At 42.9% G+C, this 25,023-nt stretch overlaps 1 protein-coding gene across 5 annotated transcripts in view; it reads left to right on the plus strand.

The window, feature by feature from the left end:
• Positions 1-25,023, plus strand: part of SYBU (syntabulin) — a 72,569-nt gene that overhangs the window by 33,475 nt on the left and 14,071 nt on the right. The window contains exons 1-2 of one of the 5 annotated variants that reach the window (XM_082674505.1): positions 371-468; positions 2,055-2,351. The exons of 3 other annotated variants lie outside the window; for them this stretch is intronic. In XM_082674505.1, the coding sequence (XP_082530631.1) occupies positions 2,324-2,351 (28 nt within the window). In that variant the 5' untranslated portion in view covers positions 371-468; positions 2,055-2,323. Of the gene's footprint in view, positions 1-366; positions 469-2,054; positions 2,352-25,023 lie in introns of those variants that run through there. One more of the 5 variants, XM_082674506.1, reaches the window with a different exon arrangement.

The raw sequence follows: 25,023 nt of genomic DNA on the forward strand, positions 1-25,023 counted from the left end.
TGCCCAATTTGTTTAATATAAAGCAGTTTCGAAGGCATGTCTGGTGCTTTTATTGGGTATTGTTTTCAAGCCTACAAGTACTGTGAGGGTATGAGTTAAGTTAATGTAAAAAGACGCCCCCAAATCCAGAGGTTAAAATTAGACAGGAGTTGATCTGTCTCATAAAACAGTACATAAGTGTTTGGTTGACCGAGGCTGGTAGGCAGCTGTGTCAGGTCAGCTGTCCTATACCAGGCAGAAGGAAGGGGGAGAGGGACCGGGGGATACTCACCCAGTCATTTTAAGGTCAGAGCACAGAAGTGACACGTGTCGTTTCCAATTATATCCCAGGACATCTTAGTCACCTGGGCACCTATTATTATGGAAGAAGGGAGAATGAGGTGGACATTGGAGGGCAAAGAGCAGGCTATCACAACATCCATGGATAGCACGGGACAGCTGGTTTTTCTGTTTTCCTGTAGATGCAATGTAAGTATCCGTCACTACCCAAAGCTATTCAGTTCCTGAGTTTAGTTAGCAAAGAATATGTTTTTCAGTCTCTACAACTTAACCATTGACTATTGCTATTTAAATTGATCTTTAAAAGGTTGGAGAAGTCATATGACAGGAATAATTACAAAATCTGGTTTTGAATTTCTTGGCCTTCTTCATTTTAAACAATCCCATCAGTTGATCTCTGAAGGCGGCCCAAACTAGCACCGACTGAGGTCAATTCAGACTGATGTATCTTTTTCAGATGACACTTTTTGTTCAAAGAAGGTAATTATAAGAGAGAGCTCTATAACAAGAGGCTTTGGAACAACTTTAATATAAGGAGGAAGGTACCTCACCTTGTATTTAGACACTGAATAGGGTGGACCAGGTCACCTGCCCAGCAGTGAGGGGAGGGGGAGTCAGTGGGCAGGAGAGTTTCTTTTGTAAACATAAGGAAATGTTTTCTCTTTTTTTTTATAATATGGAGGAACAATTAATGCTTATCCTTCTCAGGTTGCTGTGAGAATCGTAAAATATGTTAAGTATATAACAGAGTACAGGCCTACCTTAGAGATACTGTGGGTTGGTTCCAGACCACTGCAGTAAGGTGAATATTGGGATAAAGTGAGTCACATGAATTTTTTGGTTTCCCGGAGTATATAAAAGTTATATTTACACTGTACTGTAGTCTAGTAAATGTGCAATAGCATTATGTCTAAAAAATATACATATCTTAATTTAAAAATACTTTATGCTATCAAATGCAAATCATCATCTGACAACTCAGGGTTACCATATGCCTTCAGTTGGTAAAAAAAACACAATGTCTGTAAAGTGCAATAAAGCAAAGCGCAATAAAATGAGATAGGCCTGTATATGCGTGGAGTAAATACTGCACAGCGCTAAGAAGTAAACATGCGCATCCTGTATCTTTGCAAAGATCAGAGTCTGCATCTGGTAAGAAGTTGTGTTTCTAGTTACAGTATTTGCCTGGTCTACAGTATGTGCTCAATAAATGATCGTTACCATGATTAAATGAGAAATGAAGAGAGTTTACAAATAGCACAGCTTCAAGGCATTTGAATGTTCACTCACCATCTTGTCTGCATTGGCCCTATTTTATCATGGATGCCTTCTTAGTTAGAATTATTCTGATACAATGGAGGGCTTTGCTGGAAGCTTGATAAACGTGCTTATTACTCTAAGCAAACTCCTGTTTGGAAGCGCTATGCCAACAGTTGTCCTAGGGAGCGCTCGACTCCATTCTCCTCCATCAGAACAATGGATGTCTCCTGTTCCTGTCTCCTGGGAAGCACTGTGAAGTGCGTTGCATATTTAAATAGCTGGAATTCACGAAGTACACCAAGTATTTTCTCAAAGCATCACATGCTTGCCATTAAATGTAGGACTGTGTGGGGTTTGGATGTAATTTCTTCCTTGATCTTTGGGATTTAATCATTGTGGAAAGACTCACAGTGTTGCTCCGTAATTGTCAAAGGATTAGCCTTGACTGTTGTGTACGCATTTACTTCTGTTTGACAATTTGATGTTTCCTTAAATGCTTTGTGTTCATTCATGAGGGCGATGGTTTCATTTGAAATGCTGCAGTCACCAGGGAGAAGCTCCTGTGCTCTTCCCTGATTGGCCAACCTCCCCTCTGCCTCCTGTTGCTATGGTGCCCAGCGGAGTAACTTCCTTGCCCTGCACAAGTAGGAGGCTCGGTCTCCATGGATACCCCACTCTGAGACTGTACTCCACGGAGAGATGAGCTGAGCTGCACACACTGTATTTCTGCACAAGACATAGCCCAGCCTGTGGTGGGAGGCTGTTTGCAGAGGCAGTGTTTGCCATGAAAGTCTACGGAGCTTACCTTCTAAGTAAGTCATATTAGTCACAGTAAGTAAATAATTATATTGGATCCCAGAGCATATGCTCTTTGTGTATATGTGTGTGTCAAGTTAGTTGTGGTAGGCTAAAAGTGTAGTCTAAAAACAAATTTTCCACTCGCCTTCCAGATATTCTGAATGCAGAATCTGGATCTAAACTTTTAAAAATACACACATATATTGTTTTAAATACCCCTTGTCATTTGTGAGTCTGCCATTCGAAGCCAAAGGGAAAAATTAGATTGACCATGGACGATTACATTTTAGAATGCTCTTCTAACTCTGAGCATTGCTTGCTGCATTTGTAAATGCAGAGCTTGGCCTTACCCAGCAACGTGCTATGGGAATAGATGAGCACAGCCACAGTTAATGCTAATTGGCACTGCACAGAGTTTGCAGTGGGCCTCTGTGTAGACTGAAACTCGATGTGCTTATTTTCAAGAGAGATCTCGCTCATGTGTTCATATCTGCCAGTTCACCATGGAAATTATTCGGAGACCATCTCTCTAACCAGTTTTAATTTACTTTTCTCATGTAGCATCCAGTAGAAATTCTAAAACTCTTCATGACTGTGGAATTGGGATGTGGAAGAATTTTCTTTTTATTAACTGATTTGCTCTAATACTTCCTCTTTACTGTACATTCCAAGAGCATAAGGGTTGGGTTTGCAATGTTGTAAAACACATGAGTCATCTTAAAGCAATTTTCATTTGCTGGGCAAATGATTAATGCCTGTGGTGTTAAAATTAATTAGTGGAAACAAAAGACTGTGTGTATGGTAACACCAAGTCTAGTTCAATAACTTTAAAATTGTGTAAAATTAGATTCTCAGGCTGTCCACAGAAGGTAGCTGGCATCTAGCAGCTCTAAATAAAAAGCAGAACATGTACTGTATTGGTATAAAGAGAGATTCCTTTTTAATCGTATAAAAGAGGGAGCACAGAGTATTACACTAGACTGTAAATGTCTCTTATTTTCTGTACTCATGACTGACCATTCATGCAAAGGACAACCAGTGTAATGTCATCTCTTCTGTTAGTCATGGCTCAATTTTAATTGCCCCAAATGGTGAAAAGGTACCACCCTTTGAGGATGTGAACCTACTGGTGGCTCCTCTGGCTCTGACTTTGTCACTGAGGTCGAGCTTTAGGTCATTGCCTTCATATTTTATAAATATAATTTCCACCCATCAAAGGGGCAGCAGACAAATAAAGGTGCATGATGAACTCTGTAGTGATCATGGTTTTGGAGACCTGGAAACAATGTCGATGACACTTTCTCCAAAGTTTTTCACCTCATGAGTATTATAAGGCTCCATTTCCCTTTTTCAATGTGTCTGTGATCAATTCTCCTGCCCATCTCTGAAAACCAGCATTGTATGGGATTTTTTTCAACCTCAAAATATCGGAATTTCCTCTCTGTTTCCTAATCTGTATAATGGAATAATAATAGTACCTGTGACACAAGGCTGCTTTGAAAATTCAATGACATCATCAGTGGCACATGACGTACACTAAATAGTCACTGCTGTTGTATTATGATTACTGTAAGCAGCATCATCATCATTTTCACAATGCCTTGTAGTTAAGGGAGGCTGTAGCGACTAACTTGAACAATTCTTTGGTTTGATGCCATTCAGCCTATCAAATTTCCTAGCAAATACTTACTAAGAACCTAACTGTGTGCTTGGTTTTCCGATGGGAATTATGACATTCAGTGTACTTGAAAATGTAGACAACAGAACAAAACGTGAAATATGCAGTAGGTTTCTCTTTTCAAATGTGTGGCTTTCTGTTTTCGTTAAATGGCTATATCTATATCTACATAATAAAATGTTCGCCAATTTGCTTTGCTGCCACTGATGGATATGTAGGATTCCACAATGGCTATAAGCTAAAAGGGGCTGGGCCATAGCATAAGTCTAGTTAATATTTATAACTTGAATTAAAAATGTGACATTTAAAAACCTAGGTTCAAATTCTAAGCCCACTTCCTTTCCTGAAAGGATTTCCGTTCAGAGTGCAGTAAATGACATATTTTGAATGAGAGCAGTTTCATTAAGTTGAAAGTTTGGGGAATGATGGGAAAGGAAGAGATGCGAAATGATTGATTAATCTGTATAAAAATAGGTTCCATGCTGGGATTTTTCCTTTTGCACTAATCCTGTGTGACATCTGAACCAAAAAAATATAAAACCAATGCCATATGTGCAGAGCCTGCTGGTGCTGATTTTAAAACGTATGAAGAGTTGACCCAGATAATATTTTGCAGCTTTATTTTCACTGTAATGTCATTTTCAGTTTCCATTTCTTCTTTCTGGCATGTTCTCTTCCTTCCATCTGTTTGCCCTGGAAAGAATGTGGCAAGTAGAACAAGGGCTATACCAATTTGCTTGAATGGAAAAAAAGGGGAGGACATTTGTAGGATGCAATTTAAAATGAGGTCTCTAGAGGTTGGGAACTTGGGACTCACTGTATGTCCAAACATAGAGCTAAATATATTCTGCTAAACACGATTTCTGTTGCAATATCACTCAGATAATCAAGCTAGAATAAGCCGTCTCTTGCAATGTTTCAAGGCAAAAGTTAAATCCATAGCAATATCCCCACTGGCACGGTGACCTTTTATCTGTATGATACTGGTCCGTGACCAAAATAATGACCCACTTCCTTTTCCATTGTTACTAATCAGACAGGCACATGCTCTGACAGTGCACAATTTGTCAAGTGTTTGTTAGGTGCTTGGTGCTGCTGTCATGAGCTGGGGATCACATCCTTTTGTTGACATCTGAGGAGCATTCTGAGGTCTCAGTTGACAGTTCTATTTGCCTAGTCCTTTTGCATCTGAGGGAGTTTGTGGCAATTTCAGAGGGAAGGATGTCCCCTTGTCTTGTGTGGCAGCACACATTATTCAGAGAAACTGGATCTTCCCGCATCTTTGGCCTCTTGTGCTCACCCCTGTGGCTGAGATATGCAGGCTCTGCAAGCCTCTGCCAGGAAGATCTCATTTCTGCCCAGGCGACTGGCAGGCCTGACTGTTCTTGAGAGATGGAGGCTATGCCTGAACCTGATACTGGGTTACTGCCTGACATCCAATGTTTTTCCCCTTAGCGTTTGTGGAAGAAGCGAAGGATCCAAGCTGAGAAACATTAGTGCATAGAGAGCAGTGGTTCAGGATCTGCGGGCGGTGCTATGGTCTTCTGCACTGCCGAGCCCAGCTTATCAGGGACAATGAAGGGGTTTTGTCTGTGCAAAGCTGGGGCATTCTTGAGTCTTGGATGGGATTCTCCAGCTTAGCGTTTCCACCCTTCCTTTTCTCTTCAGTCTCAGCCACCACTTAACAGACCTGAACCCAGTAATGCTGCTCATTTGTTTTGTTTTTTAACATCTTTATTGGAGTGTAATTGCTTTACATTGTTGTGTTAGTTGCTGCAGTATAACAAAGTGAATCAGCTATACGCATACATATGTCCCAGTATCTCCTCCCTCTTACCTCTCCCTCCCACTCTCCCTATCCCACCCCTCTAGGTGGTCACAAAGCACCGAGCTGATCTCCCTGTGCTATGCAGCTGCTTCCCACTAGCTAGCTATTTTACATTTGGTAGTGTATATATGTCTGTGCCACTCTCTCACTTCGTCCCAGCTTACCCTTCCCCCTCCCCGTGTGCTCAAGTCCATTCTCTATGTCTACGTCTTTATTCCTGTCCTGCCCCTAGGTTCTTCAGAACCTTTTTTTTTTCTTTAGATTCCATATATCTGTGTTAGCATACGGTATTTGCTTTTCTCTTTCTGACTTACTTCACTCTGTATGACAGACTCTAGGTCCATCCACCTCACTACAAATAACTCAATTTCATTTCTTTTTATGGCTGAGTAATATTCCATTGTATATATGTGCCACATCTTCTTTATCCATTCATCTGTCGATGGACACTTAGGTTGCTTCCCTGTCCTGGCTATTGTAAATAGAGCTGCAATGAACATTGTGGTACATGTCTCTTTTTGAATTATGGTTTTCTCAGGGTATGTGCCCAGTAGTGGGATTGCTGGGTCATATGGCAGTTCTATTTTTAGTTTTTTAAGGAACCTTCATACTGTTCTCCATAGTGGCTGTATCAATTTACATTCCCACCAACAGTGCAAGAGTGTTGCCTTTTCTCCACACCCTCTCCAGCATTTATTGTTTGTAGATTTTTTGATGATGGCCGTTCTGACTGGTGTGAGGCGATACCTCATTTTAGTTCTGATTTGCATTTCTGTAATGAATGATTAGTAATGTTGAGCATCCTTTCATGTGTTTGTTGGCAATCTGTATATCTTCTTTGGAGAATTGTCTGTTTAGGTCTTCTGCCCATTTTTGGATTGGGTTGTTTGTTTTTTTGATATTGAGCTGCATGAGCTGCTTGTATATTTTGGAGATTAATCCTTTGTCAGTTGCTTCAACTCATTTGTTTTTTCAGCAACTATTGATGCGCCAGCCAGTGAGCCAGGCACCAAAATACAACAGTAAAACCAAGGGCTCCCTGTACATGTGTGATGTGATATGTTTCTGGGGGAAGTACCAGGTCCCGTGAGTACACAGAGGAGGGCCGTGGAACCCAGACTTTGGGGTTCTGAAAAGAGTCCCAGGGGAAGTCATGCTATATTGACACTTATAAAGGGTAAGACTCGGTTTTAAGTGCAAAGACACTTGGGGATCTGAATTTTACATGCCATTGCCGTTAACTTTAGTACTGTATACTTCCTTAGAGTTTTAAAAAAATTCTATTGTCATGGTTACCATGTTGTATTTATTTATTTATTTATTTTTTTGCGGTACGCGGGCCTCTCACTGTTGTGGCCTCTTCTGTTGCGGAGCACAGGCTCCGGATGCAGGCTCAGCGGCCATGGCTCACGGGCCCAGCCGCTCCGCGGCATGTGGGATCTTCCCGGACCGGGGCACGAACCCGTGTCTCCTGCATCAGCAGGCAGACTCTCAACCACTGCGCCACCAGGGAAGCCCACCATGTTGTATTTAATACTTATTTTTTAGACGGCTCTTTCATCTACTAGGATGTGAGCCTCTTTAGGACATGGACCATGCTTTTTTCCGTCCTTCCTTCCCTTCCTTCCTTCCTCCCTTCCTTCCTTCCTTTCTTCCTTCTTCCACACCCCCATTTTATTTTTTATTTAAAATTTATTTATGCTGCATTATTTCTTTTAAAATATTATGTATATAATATGACGCAGATAAAGAACAGATATAACATACACGTAAGCTATGCAGTATAACAATAAAGCAAACACTGTGACCCACCTTTCACTTCAAGAATTACCACCACCGAAGCTGCCTGTGTGCTCTCCCAGATCCCATTCTCTGCCTTTCCCCAGAGGTAACTACTGTCTTCAAATGTGTGTTTTATCAATTCCTTGCCTTTAAAAAATAATTTTTACCACCTTAGGTATGTGTCCCTAAAAATATGTTGGCGCACAGGGGTAAACTTTGAACATGGGGCCATTTGCCTTTGTGCCCTCCATAATTAGCACAGTGCCTAAAACTTAGTAGGTCCTTACTAGATATTTGTGAACAGATGGATATGCCCTGCTGGAGCCTAGAAGATATTTTTGTGATGCTCTACACCAAGGAGATTTTGGAATTCAGTTTTAGTGCATTTGTTCCTTTTGAGCCTTGTTGGTTTTGTCTCTTTGGGGTGCTTATAGAAGCAGGCCACAGGAATTAGTTACATACTGTTGAATTGTTTGGGGATACTTCGAGACTACCATTTCCTACTTACCCTCCTCATTTTATCACCATGCGAACACTCTCCAGTGGTCCTAAAGAGAGTGGCCTTAATAGTTTTGTAATAATCAGCTTTGCTTTTCCATTCCATTTTGGCTTTTCTTAGAACATTGTGGGGTGGGGAGGAGAGAGGTGGAGAGACTAGAGAACACCGAGTACACTTGAATTAAAAGTTGACTTGTGGGCTTCCCTGGTGGCACAGTGGTTGAGAGTCCGCTTGCCGATGCAGGGGACATGGGTTCGTGCCCCGGTCCGGGAAGATCCCAGAGGCCCGCATACCGCGGGGGAAAAAAAAAAAAAGTTGACATGTGTTGGGGGTGGGGTAGAGGACCTGGGCCAGCCAAGTGTTGGCCGGGGAACGTGTGCTCCGTGCCAGATGTCATTTTGAGTTGAGATCCTAGGGAAGGTTCCATTAAACAAATCCATGGCAATGCAGAGCATAATTTGTGTGCAGGGTACAATCTGATCACGAGAGAGCTTCATTCTTTCTAAATGCTACGCAGCACACAAAAATCAGCAGAGAATGTTTTCAGAGGGACATTCAGAAACATTTCGTTCAGAAGCTGGAGAGTTTAAATAGTCTTCATTGGGTTAAACAGTGGGGTGAGGTGACCGTGGGAGCTTACTGCTGGCAGCTCAGCTGGTTCGCAGAATGCCTTGCCTCTCTGCCCAGCGAGCACCCAGCTCTGAAGGCACAGTGGGAGCGTGGCGTCTGGGTGAAGTCCCCTCCCTGGGAGGTGCCAGGCTTCGCTGGCCTTGCTTGTCCCAGGGCAAGAGTGCGGGAGCTGGTCCACCTGCCTCGCATCTGCTTTCTTCCAAGCCCGTCCCTCCCCTCATCCAGAAATCCTCTCTGTTGTGTTGCCAGGCCTTCTTCTGGAAACATTTCCAGGTGACTTCATTTTTCCCTGCCTCCCCAGTTCTCACTTTAGTTCCTTGAACACATGTCTGAATTAAAACAAACCCCATGAAGCCTTCCATTGCTCCATTCGCTTTTGTTCTAACACTCTGTACAGATGCCAGAAATGGCCAGAATTTACCCAGCTTGTTTATTTTTATTTGATTGACATTTGTGCTTGCAAATAAAAAATATTTGCGTTAAACATGGATTACACAGTGGTAAATGTAGCATTGGTCTTAGAGCAGCTCAATCCATTCTGATTAGATTATCCTGTTTTTCACATAGTCCTCGGGCCATACAAGAGACATTTTTTCCTTGCATTTGACTGAGATAATTCCTGTTTTGCTTTTTGTCTCTTTGGTTGTACAGAAAATATACACATCGCCATTCAGTTGTTCTTTTATGTGGGTAGAACTGCAGTCAAGTGTGTAACATAAGAAGAGGTGTCTCTTAATGTTTAACTTGCTTTATGCTTTTCCCGTTTTCAATCCTTTAGTTCACCTGGGGTTTTAAATAATTTTGAACCTATGTGGTTAAGTTTGTGAACCTAAGAGCTATGTGGAGAGGGACTCTGTAGTCAGGACTCTTTCCCCCTTCCCTTACGGCCCAGTTTCTAACTGTAATAGTCACCTGCCTTGCCTTCCAGCCTGCAGTCGCTCCTCCAGATACTACTGCTGCAAGATCTCCATAAAGCACCACTCTGTTCACGTGAACACCCTGTTCAAAACTCGCCATGGCTCCCTCTTGCCTTCAGAGTAGAGGCCCTTAGCGTAGCTTTACATTCTTCAGCTCTCTACAACTCACCCTTTTGGCTGCCTCTTCTCATCTGATCGCTGTACTCCAGCCAAAGAAGGAGTTCAGTATATTCTGAATATGCCCTGTGTTTTCCTTCCTCTGGGTTTCAGTTCATGCCACCCCCGTTCACTAAAGATCTGCTTCCTTCTGCACCCCCAGCAGTTGGTCGTGTTCCCCCGGCTGCTCAAGGCCCATCTCAAGTGGTATCTCTTCCCTGACATAGTCCCTGCCCTCTTCCACTCACCCTGTCTGAGAGTATTTCTTCCTCCTTTGTGGTACCTTAGTGCCCTCTCTCTGTATTGCACTCAGCATGTCCTCTCGTATCCTAGTTGCTTGTCTCTATAGCTTGTCTCCTCCTGAAAGGAGCCTTGAGCACTGGGATTGTACTTCTCCATGTTTTCCCCCCTTCCAGTGCCTTAGCCTGTGCACAGCTCAATACGTATTTGAAATGGACTGAATTGAATGCTATCATCTTGGTTTCCAGTTCTTAGATCTTTGTGAATTCTGATGACAAGGTCCCATGAAGAGTGGTCAAAGAAGAAAGCCAACTCTGGAGCCAGAAGGGCTAGCTCTGCTGTTACTAGCTTTGTGACTTGGGCAAGGCTCATCACCACTCAGAACCTCAGTTTCCTCTTCTACACCCTGTATGTCTTTAGAACATACGTCTTTAGATTCAAGAAAATAGCAGAGATAGAGTCCTTGATGAAGTAGGCTTTTAGTACACAACGGCTAGTAATGTTACTGTCTGACTCTGTCATCTGTTGTTTTAGTTTTCCCTTCAAGGTTTGTGTAATCTCTAGTCTGCCGTCAGCACTAGGCCGTCCATGTTTTCATTCGTGTCATTAATAAAGCATGTTAAAATAGGACAAGGGCAAGGACGGAGCCAGGTGACACGTTACTAGAGATTTCCCTTGAGGTTGGCAGACAGTCCATTAGTCAACATCCTCTGGGTCCTGAACTGTGCCGTCATCCAGTGCATACGTCACCCTTGTTCATAAGACTTTCCTAAGTGTTGTGACTAAATGCCTACTGAATTCCAGGTAGCTGATTATGTGGCAGCCCCAAAGCATAATTCTCATCAAGAAAGGAAGTGAGAATTGTTTTTTTCTATCTATAGGTTCTTAGTGAACTTTTGCTGGCTTCTACTTGCCTTATTAAAGGGATGGACCTTTTCTACAATTTTACTGGAGATAAACGCCAAACTAAGCAGTTTATGATTTCCAGAATTTGTTTTTTCCTCTGCTTTGATAATCTGTGAACTTTTCATCCATCTCCAACTGGCTATCTCTCTTGCTTTGTGATTTCTCAAAAACTGGTAGTATTTCCACAACTATTTCTGTAAGTTCTTTTACTACCTTTCTTCCTTCATTCAATAAATATTCTTCTGAGTCTGTTCTATACCAGGCACTGTGCTTGGTGTGGGCGATACAGTGATGAACAAGACAGAGATCTTCCCAGACTGCATGGTTTTTGCATGCTACGTTTTGGGCTGAAAACTTGAATTTTAAGGGATTTGGGCATATAGGATGTAGGTAGAATTGGAGGGAATATTTATCCTAACTGTAAATAACACCAGGCTGTCAACCCAACCTAAAAGGAGAGAAAGAGGAAGGTAACACAGTAGAGAGCCTTTCCAGGAGCCATTGCTAAATACTGAGTATGGAGGAACTTTTGATGTTGTGAAATCTTTCAAGGCCACAGCAGCTACTGTGTGTTTAATGCTGCATTAGACACTGGGATCTGCAATAATGGCCGAGTCCTCAAGGAGCTGACAGTGTGCTGGGAAATTGCAGACGGTTGCAGTACAATGAGATAAATGCTCGTTAAAATTCTGGGTGGGGTGAGAGCATAAAGGAAGGGCTTCTAATCTCTTTCCCGAAGGAGTAAAAGATCAAGGCTGACCTGAGACCTGAAGAACAGGTAGTAGTTAGCCAGTCCCAGAGGGACAGGACAATAATCCAGGTATGGGGGACTTGTACGGACACTCCATGCTATGGAGTTTGGACTTTATCTTAAAGGACACGGGCACCATTAAAGGGTTTCAACAGGGGAATCACCTGGTCAGATTTACGCTCTGGAGCAGCGTGGAAGATGGAATGCTTGGAGCCACACAGAGCAGCTGGGACACAGTGTGTGACTGTCATAGTTCCAGCAAGAAATGATCATGGCCTGGGGTGGAGCGTTCAGGATGCGAAGAAGCAGACGGATCACGGAGTTACTACAGACCGATTTGAGTAGGTGGCTGCAATCTATAATTAAATATTGAAAACCAGGGCCATTTATTGTAGTGGTTCTCAAACTTCAGCGTCGTAAAAGACCACCTGGGCATTTGTAAAAATGTGTATTACAGGAATGACTTGAGGAAATGTCAGTGGGCAGATCTGGGATATGAGTCAAGAATCTATTTTCAGCAAGTATCCAGGTAACACTGATGCAGATGGGCCTCAGATCACACCACCAAAAACCCCTATCTATTCGATGTTTTAAAATGGCAATCTTTTAAGTGTATTCACAATATATTAACTTCTCATTTCAGAATGAAGGCTCAGTCCTATTATTTTTGTTGAAAATAGGTGAATGGCTCAGCCCCATGGGTTCATGTGCTAAAAAGAATAAAGAGCTGTCTCCTGGCTAGCGTGGCCTGTGTCCGCTAATTGTTTGCTCTCTGGTAAGGGATGCAGAGCAGAGGGTGATAATCTTATTAAGACCCCCGCTGCAGATGGTTTGTACATGAATTTTGAAAGGTTTCAGCAAGCCCTTTACAAGAGCAGGCAAACAGGCACTTACAGGGAAGGTAGAGTTGAAGTTTTGTGCAGGTGTGCATTCTCAGTGTTCAGGGCATATCTAGATGCATCTCCTATTGTGGTATTTCTCAAGCCTAAATGCCCACCTTCAAACCCCAGCTTCACTATATACAAGCTGTTTAACCTTGAGCAAATCACCTGTTCTCTCCTCTGTCATCTGTAAAATGGGAATAAAACTGTACCTGTTTCGTAGGCTTGATGTGAGGATTAAATGAGAATACACGTAAAGCACATTGAATAGTATGCGAACGTAATAAGCCATTTCTGACCATTACTGAGAGAAGCCAGGTGACCTGTAATAAACTCATCACTTATATTAAGAGTTCAGTCATGTAATAAAGTCTTCACCTTCTTATTTAAGTCATGGTACAGCAAGTCCTCTACATACGAACCTTCAAGTTGTGAACTTTGAAAGATGCGAACGTGTGTTCCATCAACGTCAGGCATGAGTGACGTTGCAGCTTTCCCTCCGTCTCCTATTGCTGAGGATCCTTCAGCTCTACCATCTCCCACCTCCTCTCCCTCCTCCAGTCAGTAACTCTTCTTTCCTGTTCACTCGATGCCAGCCCCTGTATGCCAGCTGTTGTACTGTACTACTATACTTTTCAAGGTACCGTACTGTTAGATTAAAAATGTTTTCTTTATTTTTTGTTTCTTTGTTTTTTATGTATTATTTGTGTGAAAAGTATTATAAACCTGTTACAGTACAGTACTATATAGCCAATTGTGTTAGTTGGGTACCTAGGTACCTACTCTGTTGGACTTACGAACAAATTGGACTTATGAACTCACTCTTGGAATGGAAATTGTTCGTATGTAGAGGACTTACTGTACTAAAAAAAAAAAAAGTATGGTGCCCATATGCAGAAATGCTTAGAGAAACTTAGTGTTTAGCAACACATACCAAACATAGGGGTAAGTAGGCCAATAATAATAATGAGGAATGTTAATGCACACTTAACGGCGGTCCCCATTATGTCACTGAATCCTAACAACGGTCCCATGCGATAGGCATGGAATCCCTCTTTAGAGTGAGTAAACTGAGGGGTAGAGAGGTTAATCGATTGCCAAGGCCACACTATCACTAACTGAAAGATCAAATATTTTCTCTTGGAACCCATCAATGCTAGAATCTGCTTTTAACCACAGCTGTTAAATATGTATTGTCAGTTTCATGAAGCATGGCTAGTAACACTCGGTATTGTGCCAAGCAAAGTAAGAAACTGACACATTTTGAATGTGAAATATGTAAAAATGATTCCCAAAATGTATGCTGTGATGCGCAGCCATATTTTATTTTATTTATTTATTTTTACTATTCTTTTTAAAAATATATTTATTTATTTAATTTTTGGCTGTGTTGGGTCTTCGCTGCTGCACGCGGGTTTTCTCTAGTTGCAGCGAGCGGGGGCTACTCTTCATTGCAGTGTGTGGGCTTCTCATTGCAGTGGCTTCTCTTGTTACGGAGCATGGGCTCTAGGCACGTGAGCGTCAGTAGTTGTGGCTCGCGGGCTCTAGAGCGCAGGCTCACTAGCTGTGGTGCACGGGCTTAGTTGCTCCGCAGCATGTGAGATCTTCCCGGACCAGGGCTCGAACCCGTGTCCCCTGCATTGGCAGGCGGATTCTTAACCAGTGCACCCCCAGGGAAGTCCCCGCAGCTATATTTTAAATCACAGTCAAGCCAGCTGCTCTATTTCTCAGAGGCAGCCATTCAGGAAGCCGATATATGAGTGATCTCAGTCAGAGGGTGCGTTAGAATAGGGGTTCTTGTCAAACTTTAGTGTTGAGTTGCTGACTCTGTAGGCCTGGGGTGGGATCTGAGAATCTGCATTTCTGATAAGTTCCCAGGTGATGCTGATGCTGTTTGGGCAACACTTTGAGAACCACTGTCTTAGAGGAATAGGAGGATGATTGGTGACTCTAGGGCAGAGGATGGTTTAAAATCTACTCTATAATTAGCAGACCTGCTCCACAGACCTAGTTATTTAAATTCACAAAGATGATTTGAAGCGACCAAACATCAGCTCTACCATGTAGAGGCTTAAATGCGAAAGAAGATGGACATCTTTGCTTTGCCTTTAACATTTCTAAACCAAGCCAGTTGCTTTCTAACATAGAGACGTTTATACAGTAGCTCCCCCTTCTCTAAACAGTGGGACCTGCTTTAAGACTCGGAAACGTCCCTCACCTGTGACTCAAACCCAGCATTTGGTCTTAGAACTAGGTACTTAACTACCTTCTGGGCTGCGTTAAGCCGCCACCTGTCCCCCTTCCTCTACCCTGTGAGGGACAAGGGTTTTCTGCCTCAGTGAGGTTATATGCATGGTCCAGTAACTCTGGGTCAGCTTCTCATGTCCATGGGCTGGTCTCATTGCCAAAGCTAAGGGGCTAGGTCATGGAGTGACCCAAGCCAAATCCAATAGGACATCAGGTAATTCTTGAAATTATAAGGTTTCCAGGTCAAAAAGACGCTAGGACAAAGGGTCACCTTGGGCATGTTGGGTCCTAAAATTGGATTAGGGTAATGCAGAGTCTAGTTTTACATTTAACTCTTGATTCTCCATAACAATGAGAGGGAAAGGGATATAAAGACAAATGTGTATAAACAAATGATTCACAGAGCATTGCTTTTTGTCCATGGAATATATTACATAAAAGTGGATTTACTCTTTTGATTTTTTTTCTTTGGAAGACTTGAGCCTCTGGAAATGTAAGTAGATGTTTATTCAGAATGGAAAACCTAGCTAGATGAGTAGCTGGAATTAACCCAACTCATATTCTCGTCATCAGAAGAATTAAGACGTAAATTACGGTGTAGGTCATAGAGTGGACTGTTATATAGCAGTCAAATGAATGTACTACAGCTATATGGAGAATTTTAGCAACATAATTTTGAGTGAAAATCATCCCCAATATTATTCATATCATGATAACCTGTTTATTAAAAAGTAAAAAATAGACAAAACAAGAAAAAAATCTGCCTTGTAGGAATACAAATAGATGTGATTGTTCTTTGTAAAAATGAAAGCAGCAAGTGGTGAACAGGCAATAGGATGAGGAAGTAGATGTAAGTTGGTGTCGACGTTCTAGTTTTTATGATGGGGCTGGTTTCTTCATTTATTATAATATTAGGTGTGAAGAAATAAACAAAAATAGATAAACCAGTCAGTAAGTAAAAATATAGTCTCACATGAGCTAATGATGAGTGTGTGTCAAGAGCCAAGGTATTTGGTTAATCCAGTTCTGTGCTTCTGAAACTAAGATTTAAAAATGGGTGGGGGGGCAAGTGGGAAAATAGCTCTCTGGGTTGCAGAGAAAATAATGCAACGCTGCTCCCTAGGTCCATGCTTGGGCTCCACACAGCACTATGTGACCTGACGTCTTGGCCACTTCCTCCACTCTCTTGTCTCAGTTGGTACAGCTTACAGATGGAAATCACTAAGGAGGGGGGTGGGTATCAGTAGATCATCAAAGATTGTGAGTAGAGTGACTTCAGACAAAACTAAGGTTTTAGTATCCCTGGAGTAGGAAAAACATGTATGCTTCCTTTTCTTTTATATCCACCTGTCTGAGAAAGGTCACATGTTTACATGTTTTCTCAGAGAAGCAAAGGTAGGAATTTTAGAAATTAAAAAGATCTATGTGTCCAATAAAACTTTGGGGCCTGTGTCTTAGAAGGATTTTAAACCAGCCTGCTTCTAAATTGAATTTATCACCTCATTCCCGCCATTGCTTCTCCCTCCAGTGCTGTCTCCACGTGCTGTTGCTTTCACCCTGGACGCCCATCTCTATGACTCCTCCTGCTATAGTCTTGGATTGTCGTGAATAGTTTCAAAGGCTAGCTAGTTCACTGGGCATCTCCATGGAATCTTAATCCTTCCAATAGGGAATAGTATTTTCCTTTGTTGGCCGCTTTTAGCATCTAATTTATATTCCTCCTAAGACGTTTGCCTCTTTCTGAAGACAGGGTCAGCACCTCAACTTGACATTTGCTAGGTGTGCAAAGAGCTGTGGGATGTACAGATATGAACTGATGAAATCTTGCCCTTGTGGAGATGTTGTCTCCTGAGTGCGTTATTTGTGACCCCCCAGACCCTACGAGAAGGTTCGATGATTAGCTCTCTATTGTTTAGTGTGCTTGAGGCTCTCCTGTGAAATTGGAGAGTTTAGTCAATACAGCCTGAGTCTGAGGATTTACTCGTTGATTTACAGTCTAAAGGGATGAGGAAGAATCTTTACCACATTCCTGTCAGAATCTTTTTCTGTTTGTTTATTTTCTTGCTTGTTTTGAATCCTTGCTCACCACTCACACCCCACACCAGCCTCACCTCACTCCTGGCCTCTGCTCCAAGCCCTTCCCGATTTTTGCCTTTCATGTGTTGGGAACCAGATGTGATTCAGAGAGGGAAATCGTGAGAAGAAAAATAAAAAGAATAGCAATATTTTAAAATGCTTACCGAGTGCTAGGCCCTACTTGTTACATGCTTTTACATATATTAGTTTACATAATCCTTACAACAACTCTGTAAGAAGGATACTGTTATCATTCTCCTTCCATAGAAGAAGGTGAGGCACAGAGAGGCTAAGTGCCTTTCCCAAGGTCACACAGCTAGTAACGGAGGCTACTAAACTATATTACCTCATAAAAAGTGAAGAGAAACAACTTCATGGGGATTGAAAATGTGAGAGAGAAAGAGAAAGGACAGATTATTTAGGAACCAAGGTGAAAGGATGTCAAGATATTAGAAGTGGAGCACGGCCAAGTGCTGACAAGGTCCAGTGATGTAACTCCACTGGTGGACTGTTTAAATGGAGCAAAGGGCAAGGTCAGTGATGCTGCGAAAGTCAAGGGAGTGAGGCCTTGTGAGTTGCGGCTTCAGTGTGGGAGGTGGGTGGTGGCCCCCCAGGAGCCTGTGAGCAGAGAGCAGACCTTGAATGGTGTGCCCTGCAGGCCGTCACATAGCCGTGATGGTGACAAGGAATAGGGGAGGCCATCAAGGCTGTTAGGTCTTGGAGTCAATTTTAAAAACTGTGCTTAAGGACAGAGTGAGGTTTAAAAAAAAAAAAAGAAAGAAAGAAATGCTGTTTTAGAACCCTCTTGCATGTCTCTGCAGCAAATTATAAATTATGTCATCTTCTTCCTAGCAAGTGGGTGATTCTGTTCCATTCATGGTCTCAAACTGCTTTCAGACAGCACTGGCTCAGCCTTACTAAGGGTGGAAAATGAGGGGACTTGGAAAAAGATCCATCCTTAACTTTCTCCCTTATACTCTGGACTTAGAGTCCCAGACACAATTCCCAGCCCTGCTCTGACTTTGTAGTGCTGGTGGCATGTCAGTCCCCAGTTCTCTCTCCCACCCCTTCACAGTCTCCATCCTCCCCTGTCAACTGTCCCCATGGTGACACCCCTGCTCCCTTGAGCGCTACTTTTCCCAGACTCGGAGGGCAGGCGCCTCACTTTGATAAACACTGGATAAACACTTCTCCTTAAACAGAAGCAGCAGGCTCACCAGCTGGCTTTTTTTTAAGTGGGAGAAATTCAGTTGAGTAAATTCGACAAATCAGAGATGAGGAAAATGTAAGAGTGAAAACTTCTTCAAGGAGGATTTGCTCTTGCTATTACCAGGCCCCCAAGATAATCAATATAGATGAAGTTCATGGCCACTGTGGATGCAGCCCTTCCCAGACCCATTTAGTGGGGGAGAGGGTTGCCCCTCAAGCCCACCTTCTAAAGGGCCTGTGCCCAATGCTTGTTCAGTGTGGGAGGCTCCGCATGCCTGTGTGCTTCCTTTGGTGCCACTCAGCCTGTCGGCCAGGGACACCTTGACCACACCAGAGGCAGCAGGTTAGGGCTGATGGGATGCCCCAGAGGACAGCTGGCTGGATTGTGCGGTGTTTCTGCTGAATGATGTTGGACACCCCCAAGTCCAAACTGTTCGGTCCTTCCTCTTTAAAACAGGACTATGAGGACTTCAAACCAACTGCTAAGTATCCTACTAGCTTTACAAACGAACATGTGTGCACTTGAGTTTGGCTGGAACTGGTACCGTCTGTATGTCCCCCCTTCCCTTCCAATCCTCTGAAAATGCCTTTAGCCCAGGAAGGTGCTTCTGGAGAGCGGTGAGGGAACAGATCACTCTGTAAGTTAAACTCTTCTCTCCTGTGTACCTTGCCCTTGAACGAATGAACTCGTGTTGGCAGCCTGGCCGCCTTAACTTCTGCTCACTCACCTTCCACTTCCCATCGAAGAAAGCTCTTGCAGTTGGCTGGACTGGAGAGAGATTCCCTGTGCTCTTTATCTTTGGAGCGCCCCTCCTCACAGTGTGTCCGTGACCATCTGCTGCAAAATCATATATCGTAATTATGTAAAATGCAGATTCCTGGGTTCCCCCGACCTTCTGAAGTGGAATTTCTGTGAGTGTTGCCCAGAAATCTGCACTATTATTCAATTTCCCAGGTGACCCTTATGCATAGTAAGGTTTAGAAATCATTGCATTATTATTAATAATTATAAGATTAATATTTATGAGCATGTCAAACACTTTCCATGCATTTCACTTCCCATTCATTTCAACTTCACAACAAATCAACAAGGTAGGAATCACCCACCTAGAGCAGGGCCTGACTCATGGCACATGGCAGATGCTCAATAAATTTTTGTTAAACAATAAATTATCCTTTTTATATATATATATATATATATATATATATATATGTATATATACGTATATACATAAATAAGGAAACTAAGGGTTAGAGAGGTTAAAAACACTTGGCCAAGAACACATGGCTAGTGAGGGGTGTAGCCAGGCTTTGTAGAGCCTTCTCTGGGTAGAGCTTGTTGGTGTGTGAACTTGCAGGCTGGCGCCCCCTTCTGGTGATGCTGGGTTGTGCCTGGCAGCGGTGCTGGAGGACCCCAGAAGCATCCGATGGGCCTTGGGTTGAATTGATTGATCTCTTCTCTAGCATTTCCCTCTTGGCCAACTCTGGTGAATTGACACGGTCGCTTATTTATTTATTACTAATGACAAGAGGAGGCCCAGGGAAGCTGGGCGGTCATTCATGAAGCCAAACAGCACCCATTCTCCGTTCCTGTACTCTGCTGAGGTTGGCCAGTGCAGTCTTAATTTTCCTGGGGAGTGAGGCAGGAGACTAGTTAGATCCTGAGTCCCTGAGGGAGACTAATAGGCTTTTCGCCTTGCTCTGAAACATTCACTTCCTCCTTCCCTCTTGAAGTTTCTTTACACCCTCTTTGCTTATCAATTCTTTCATCTACTTTTCTTGGTCGGCAGGTAGACCGTCTGTATTTCTGCCAAGGACAGGTGGCTGAGCCGGGCCGAGATAAAGGAGTGACCATGATGGAGCTGTCTTTGACCTTATGGCCCTCTTGTGCCTCCTCTTCCATGCTCCCTTCCTCCCTTCCTCCAGGGACTGGCCTTGTCGAGACTTGAGCAGCAAACCTGTGTGCATTAACCCAGGGGAAACTCTAGAGATATTGGGAGGCGTCCATGGGGAGTTTGTTTCAGAACCATGGATCTTTATACATACTCTATTATGTACACACACACACACACACACACACACACACACACACACACACACGGTTAAAAATAGAAACATGCCCTCCACTGAGGGAAGACCACTTTTTGTAAAGAGTGACTATACAAATGCCTGACTTGAGAGAGGTAAGGCATTTCCTATTGTGGGGCTTTTTAAGGGAAAGGTCTTCTGGACCTCAAGCCACCGTACCAGTAATTCTAGTTAGAAATAATAAAAGCTAACGTATATTGAGTGCTTGCTATGCGCCAGACACTGTTCTAATTTCTTTGTATGTTTCGCCTAATCCCCACAATCCCTTAGCAATACCCGCTATTAATATCTTCATCCCTATTTTACAGATGAAGAAACTGAGGCAGGGAGAGGGTAAACAACTTGCTCAAAGCTCCAGAGAGTTAGTAGAAGAGCCATGATTCAAACCCAAGTGGCTTCACTCCAAAGCCCTCTTAATACTGCACTATGTGATGTGATTACTTTTTATTTTTTTAATTTATTTATTTTTGGCTGTGTTGGGTCTTTGTTGCTGCACATGGGCTTTCTCTAGTTGTGGCGAGCAGGGGCTACTCTTCGTTGTGGCACACAGGCTTCTCACTGCGATGGCTTCTTTTGTTGCGGAGCATGGACTCTAGGCGCACAGGCTTCAGTAGCTGTGGCACACAGGCTTCAGTAGTTGTGACGCACAGGCTTCAGTAGTTGTGACGCACAGGCTTAGTTGCTCCACGGCAAGTGGGATCTTCCCAGACCAGGGATCAAACCCGTGTCCCCTGCATTGGCAGGTGGATTCTTAACCACTGCACCACCAGGGAAGTCCATGATTACTTTTATTATATAATGATTTTCCTTTAAAAATTTTAGATTTTTTTTAAGGAAAAAAGAAAGAAAGTCAATTGTCCATAATTGCACTGTACCCCTATTTATAATTTTTATAACAAGTGTAATATAAGCACATGGTTAGAAAAGCCAAATGGCTCAGGAAGTTATAAAATGAAGAGTCTCTTTATATCTTCACTGTCCTATTTTCAAGGGAAACCATTATTAACAAATCTCTATTTTGTCTCTCAAGAAAAATGTTCTATGCATGTAGCAAGTTATTTATTATTTAAAGAATTGTTTACACAGAAGCAAGCATGCCACACCCACCCTTATGCATCTTGTTTTTCTTGTCTAATAACAAACAGGTCTTCCGGATCTTTTCACTTCAGCACACACAGGTTCACGTCGCCCCTTTTCATGATTGCAGAGTATCCTCTTAGGTTGCTGTACCACCTGACTTAACCAGTCAGTATTGAAGGACAATTTACTTGTCTTTTTGAACGCTTATGTGCAGGATAAGTTCCTAGCAGTATAGTTTTCTTTTTTATGTACATTGCACCAATTCACACTCTCGCTAAATCTTATCAGTGTTTTGCCCCAAACCCTTAACAGACCAGTGTTATCAAACTTTGATTTTCTTCTTTTGCCAATCTGATGAAAAAAATCTTTTTTCATTTACATTTTTAATTTTATAAGTGAGATTGTATGGCTTTTCAGGTATATTGGTTGTTTATTTTTCTTTCTTTGCCATCTGCCTGTTCATGTCCTTTGCCCAGTTTTCTGTGGGTTTTTTTTTTTCTTTTTTTTGCTGATTTAATATGATTTTGGGTGGCCTGGGCCTGCAGCAGCTTGAGGCAGGGTTTCAGTTCCCAGCCAGTGATTGAGGTCGGGTCACAATGGTGAGAGCACCAAATCCTAGCCACTAGACCAGTGGTCGGTGACAAGGCCCTGGCCCTACGGCTTTGCAGAAAAAGAATTCCCACAAAGAAAGTAGTGAAACAAGTAAAGTATTTATTAGGAGAAAAAAGAAGTGCAGTATGTGTGGATAGACACACAGGCGGGCTCAGAGAGAGAGTCATGCCCTCATGGCAGTTTGAATCACTTTTTTTTTTTTTTTTTTTTTTGCGGTACACGGGCCTCTCACTGTTGTGGCCTCTCCCGTTGCGGAGCACAGGCTCCGGACGCACAGGCTCAGCAGCCATGGCTCACGGGCCCAGCCGCTCCGCGGCATGTGGGATCTTCCCGGACCGGGGCACGAACCCTGTCCACCTGTATCAGCAGGCGGACTCTTAACCACTGCGCCACCAGGGAAGCCCTACATATATGCTTTTAACTGGATGGCAGCTCCATACGGACATCAATCAGAATGAAGATAAATCTTTTCTGAAATTATGATAAAATGGAAATGGTATTTACAATTTTTCAGAAAGACATGTTCTGATATGCAAGAAAACATATATATATATATATATATATATATATATATATATGTTTTTTTCTGAGATAAACACCTATGGGGGTTCTGGGAATAGTTTGCAAAAGCTAAAACAAAAATCCTCTTTAGGCTGTGAAGCATTTTTTTTTTTATATAACATTTCCATTTTACTTTTTTTTTTTTTTTTTTTTGCTGTGTTGGGTCTTCGTTTCTGTGCGAGGGCTTTCTCCAGTTGTGGCAAGCGGGGGCCACTCTTCATCGCCGTGCACAGGTCTCCCACTATTGCGGCCTCTCTTGTTGTGGAGCACAAGCTCCAGACGCGCAGGCTCAGTAGTTGTGGCGCACGGGCTCATTCGCTCCGTGGCATGTGGGATCCTCCCGGACCAGGACTCGAACCCGTGTCCCCTGCATCGGCAGGCAGACCCTCAACCACTGCATCACCAGGGAAGCCCCTGTGAAGCCTTTTTTGGATTCCTTGGCTGGGCCCGCAAAGCTCTGCAGCTAAGAGTCACTGCTACTGAACATACTTGGAGTAGCTCCTTTTGTAATTACATGTGTCCACTGCTGCAGCTGCTCCTTCATAGTGCTGCTTGCTTGCAGTGAAAATGGCTTCTCTCTCCTCCCTAGAGACCTTTAAATAAAAGATCTGTGTAGCTGTGGGGGGGGGATGGGGGATAGGAGGATGAATTGATGGGGGACTGTTTTGTTTTGTTTTTGTTTTAATTTGCTGCTTCTATTTGAGTTGGGGATATAGGTGGCCAACCTGAATTAATTTGATAGCTTTGTGGTGACAAAGGATAAAGGAAGGTTTGGGGCTGCTTAAAGCAGTGGTTTAGGCTGGCTTAATACAGCTTCGTAGACGTCAGGATGGCTCTGTTCTCAGAGGCCTGTGATGTTCTGATGTATGAGGAATTCACAGTCTCCTGAAAGGAGGCAAAAATAATAACGTCCTAAGAGACTGAATCACAGGCAGTGTTTTTAAAAACTACATCTAGTTATCAGTCTTTGCCCATATTCTTTTTGTTTCCATTGACCCTTCCTTCTCTAATTCCCGGCCTTACCATCACATGCACAGAATGCTTATTACCCTAAGGTTATGAATAAAAGTAAAGCCTCTCAAGAGGATCCAGCAGTACCACTGAACAAAAAACTTAGCTCCCTGATGGTTGGAAAGCCCGCTGAAGGGTGTGTAATCACGAGGACATCGGCATCACAGCTATCTTAAAGGTCATCAAGTGCATCCTCCCTGCTTAGTCCTGGAACCCTGCTCCGCCAACCCCAGCAGCTGGTTGGAGACAGTGTTGATGAGGATGGCTTGGATATGCATATTTTAAAATTCCCTTCAGCTTTTCAAGCACAGCTCTTCAATGGCCAAATACTGTTTCCTGTGCTTTGTCGAAGTATTCCCTGTGGCATCAGAGATTTACCAATCAGGTGTCTACACACGGGCAGATGGGGGCAAACACTTCCTTGTCCACCAAAACTGCTTTCGGCTGATGCCATCCAAAAAATCCCTATGCAATATATACTAAAAGTCTTAAAATGAGTATATACTATGGCTTAAATATTCTACTTTTAGGAATTTATTCTAAGGAAATAAACAAGGATGTAAATTTGTGTGCCCAAGGCTAGCCATTAAGCCCTTGTTTAAGAGCATGGACCCTGGGCTTCCCTGATGACGCAGTGGTTAAGAATCCGCCTGCCAATGCAGGGGACACGGGTTCGAGCCCTGGTCCGGGAAGATCCCACATGCCGAGGAGCAACTAAGCCTGTGAGCTACAACTATTGAGCCTGCGCTCTAGAGCCTGCGAGCCACAACTACTGAAGCCCATGCACCTAGAGCCTGTGCTCCACAACAAGAGAAGCCACTGCAATGAGAAACCCGTGCACCGCAACGAAGAGTAGCCCCCGCTCGCCACAACTAGAGAAAGCCCGCGCGCAGCAACGAAGACCCAATGCGCCAAAAATAATTAATTAACTTAAAAAAAAGATATAATTAAAAAAAAAAAAGAGCATGGACGCTGGGGTCAGACGGCCTGGTTTCCCTCTTGGCTCTACTTCTTATTAGTTGTGACACCTGGTGAGCGTCACTCAACTTCTCTGCCTTAGCTGTCCCTACCTCATAGGGTCTGTCCTGTCATGAGAAATAAATGAATTAATATGTAAAAGATGCTCAGGATGGTTTCTGGCACATCGTTTTTGCTTCTAATGATAGAAAAATTGGACATAGCCTACATATTCATTGATTTAATAAAACAAAATGTGCCATGTTTTAAAGATATTCACATAGTAAAAGAAAAACAATTAGGTTACATAATAATGTATTAAGTATGAATGCTGAATAGTTACATGCCAAAAGGTTATTTTTTGGTGATGGAATTATAGACTATATTTTCCCCTCTGCATCGTTGCTATTTTCTAAATTTTCCACAAAGGAGATGTATAGTATAACAAAAGTTGTCTTTTTAACCCCTGCAGAATAATAATAACAGCTAACATTTATTGAGCACTTACAACAGATCAGGTGTTTTTCTAAGATGGCAGATAGATATTCATTGCTTACAATAACCCTACGAGGCAGGT

The sequence above is a fragment of the Grampus griseus genome (assembly GCF_964374135.1).
Source record: "Grampus griseus genome assembly, chromosome: 17".
NCBI classification, from domain to species: domain Eukaryota; kingdom Metazoa; phylum Chordata; class Mammalia; order Artiodactyla; family Delphinidae; genus Grampus; species Grampus griseus.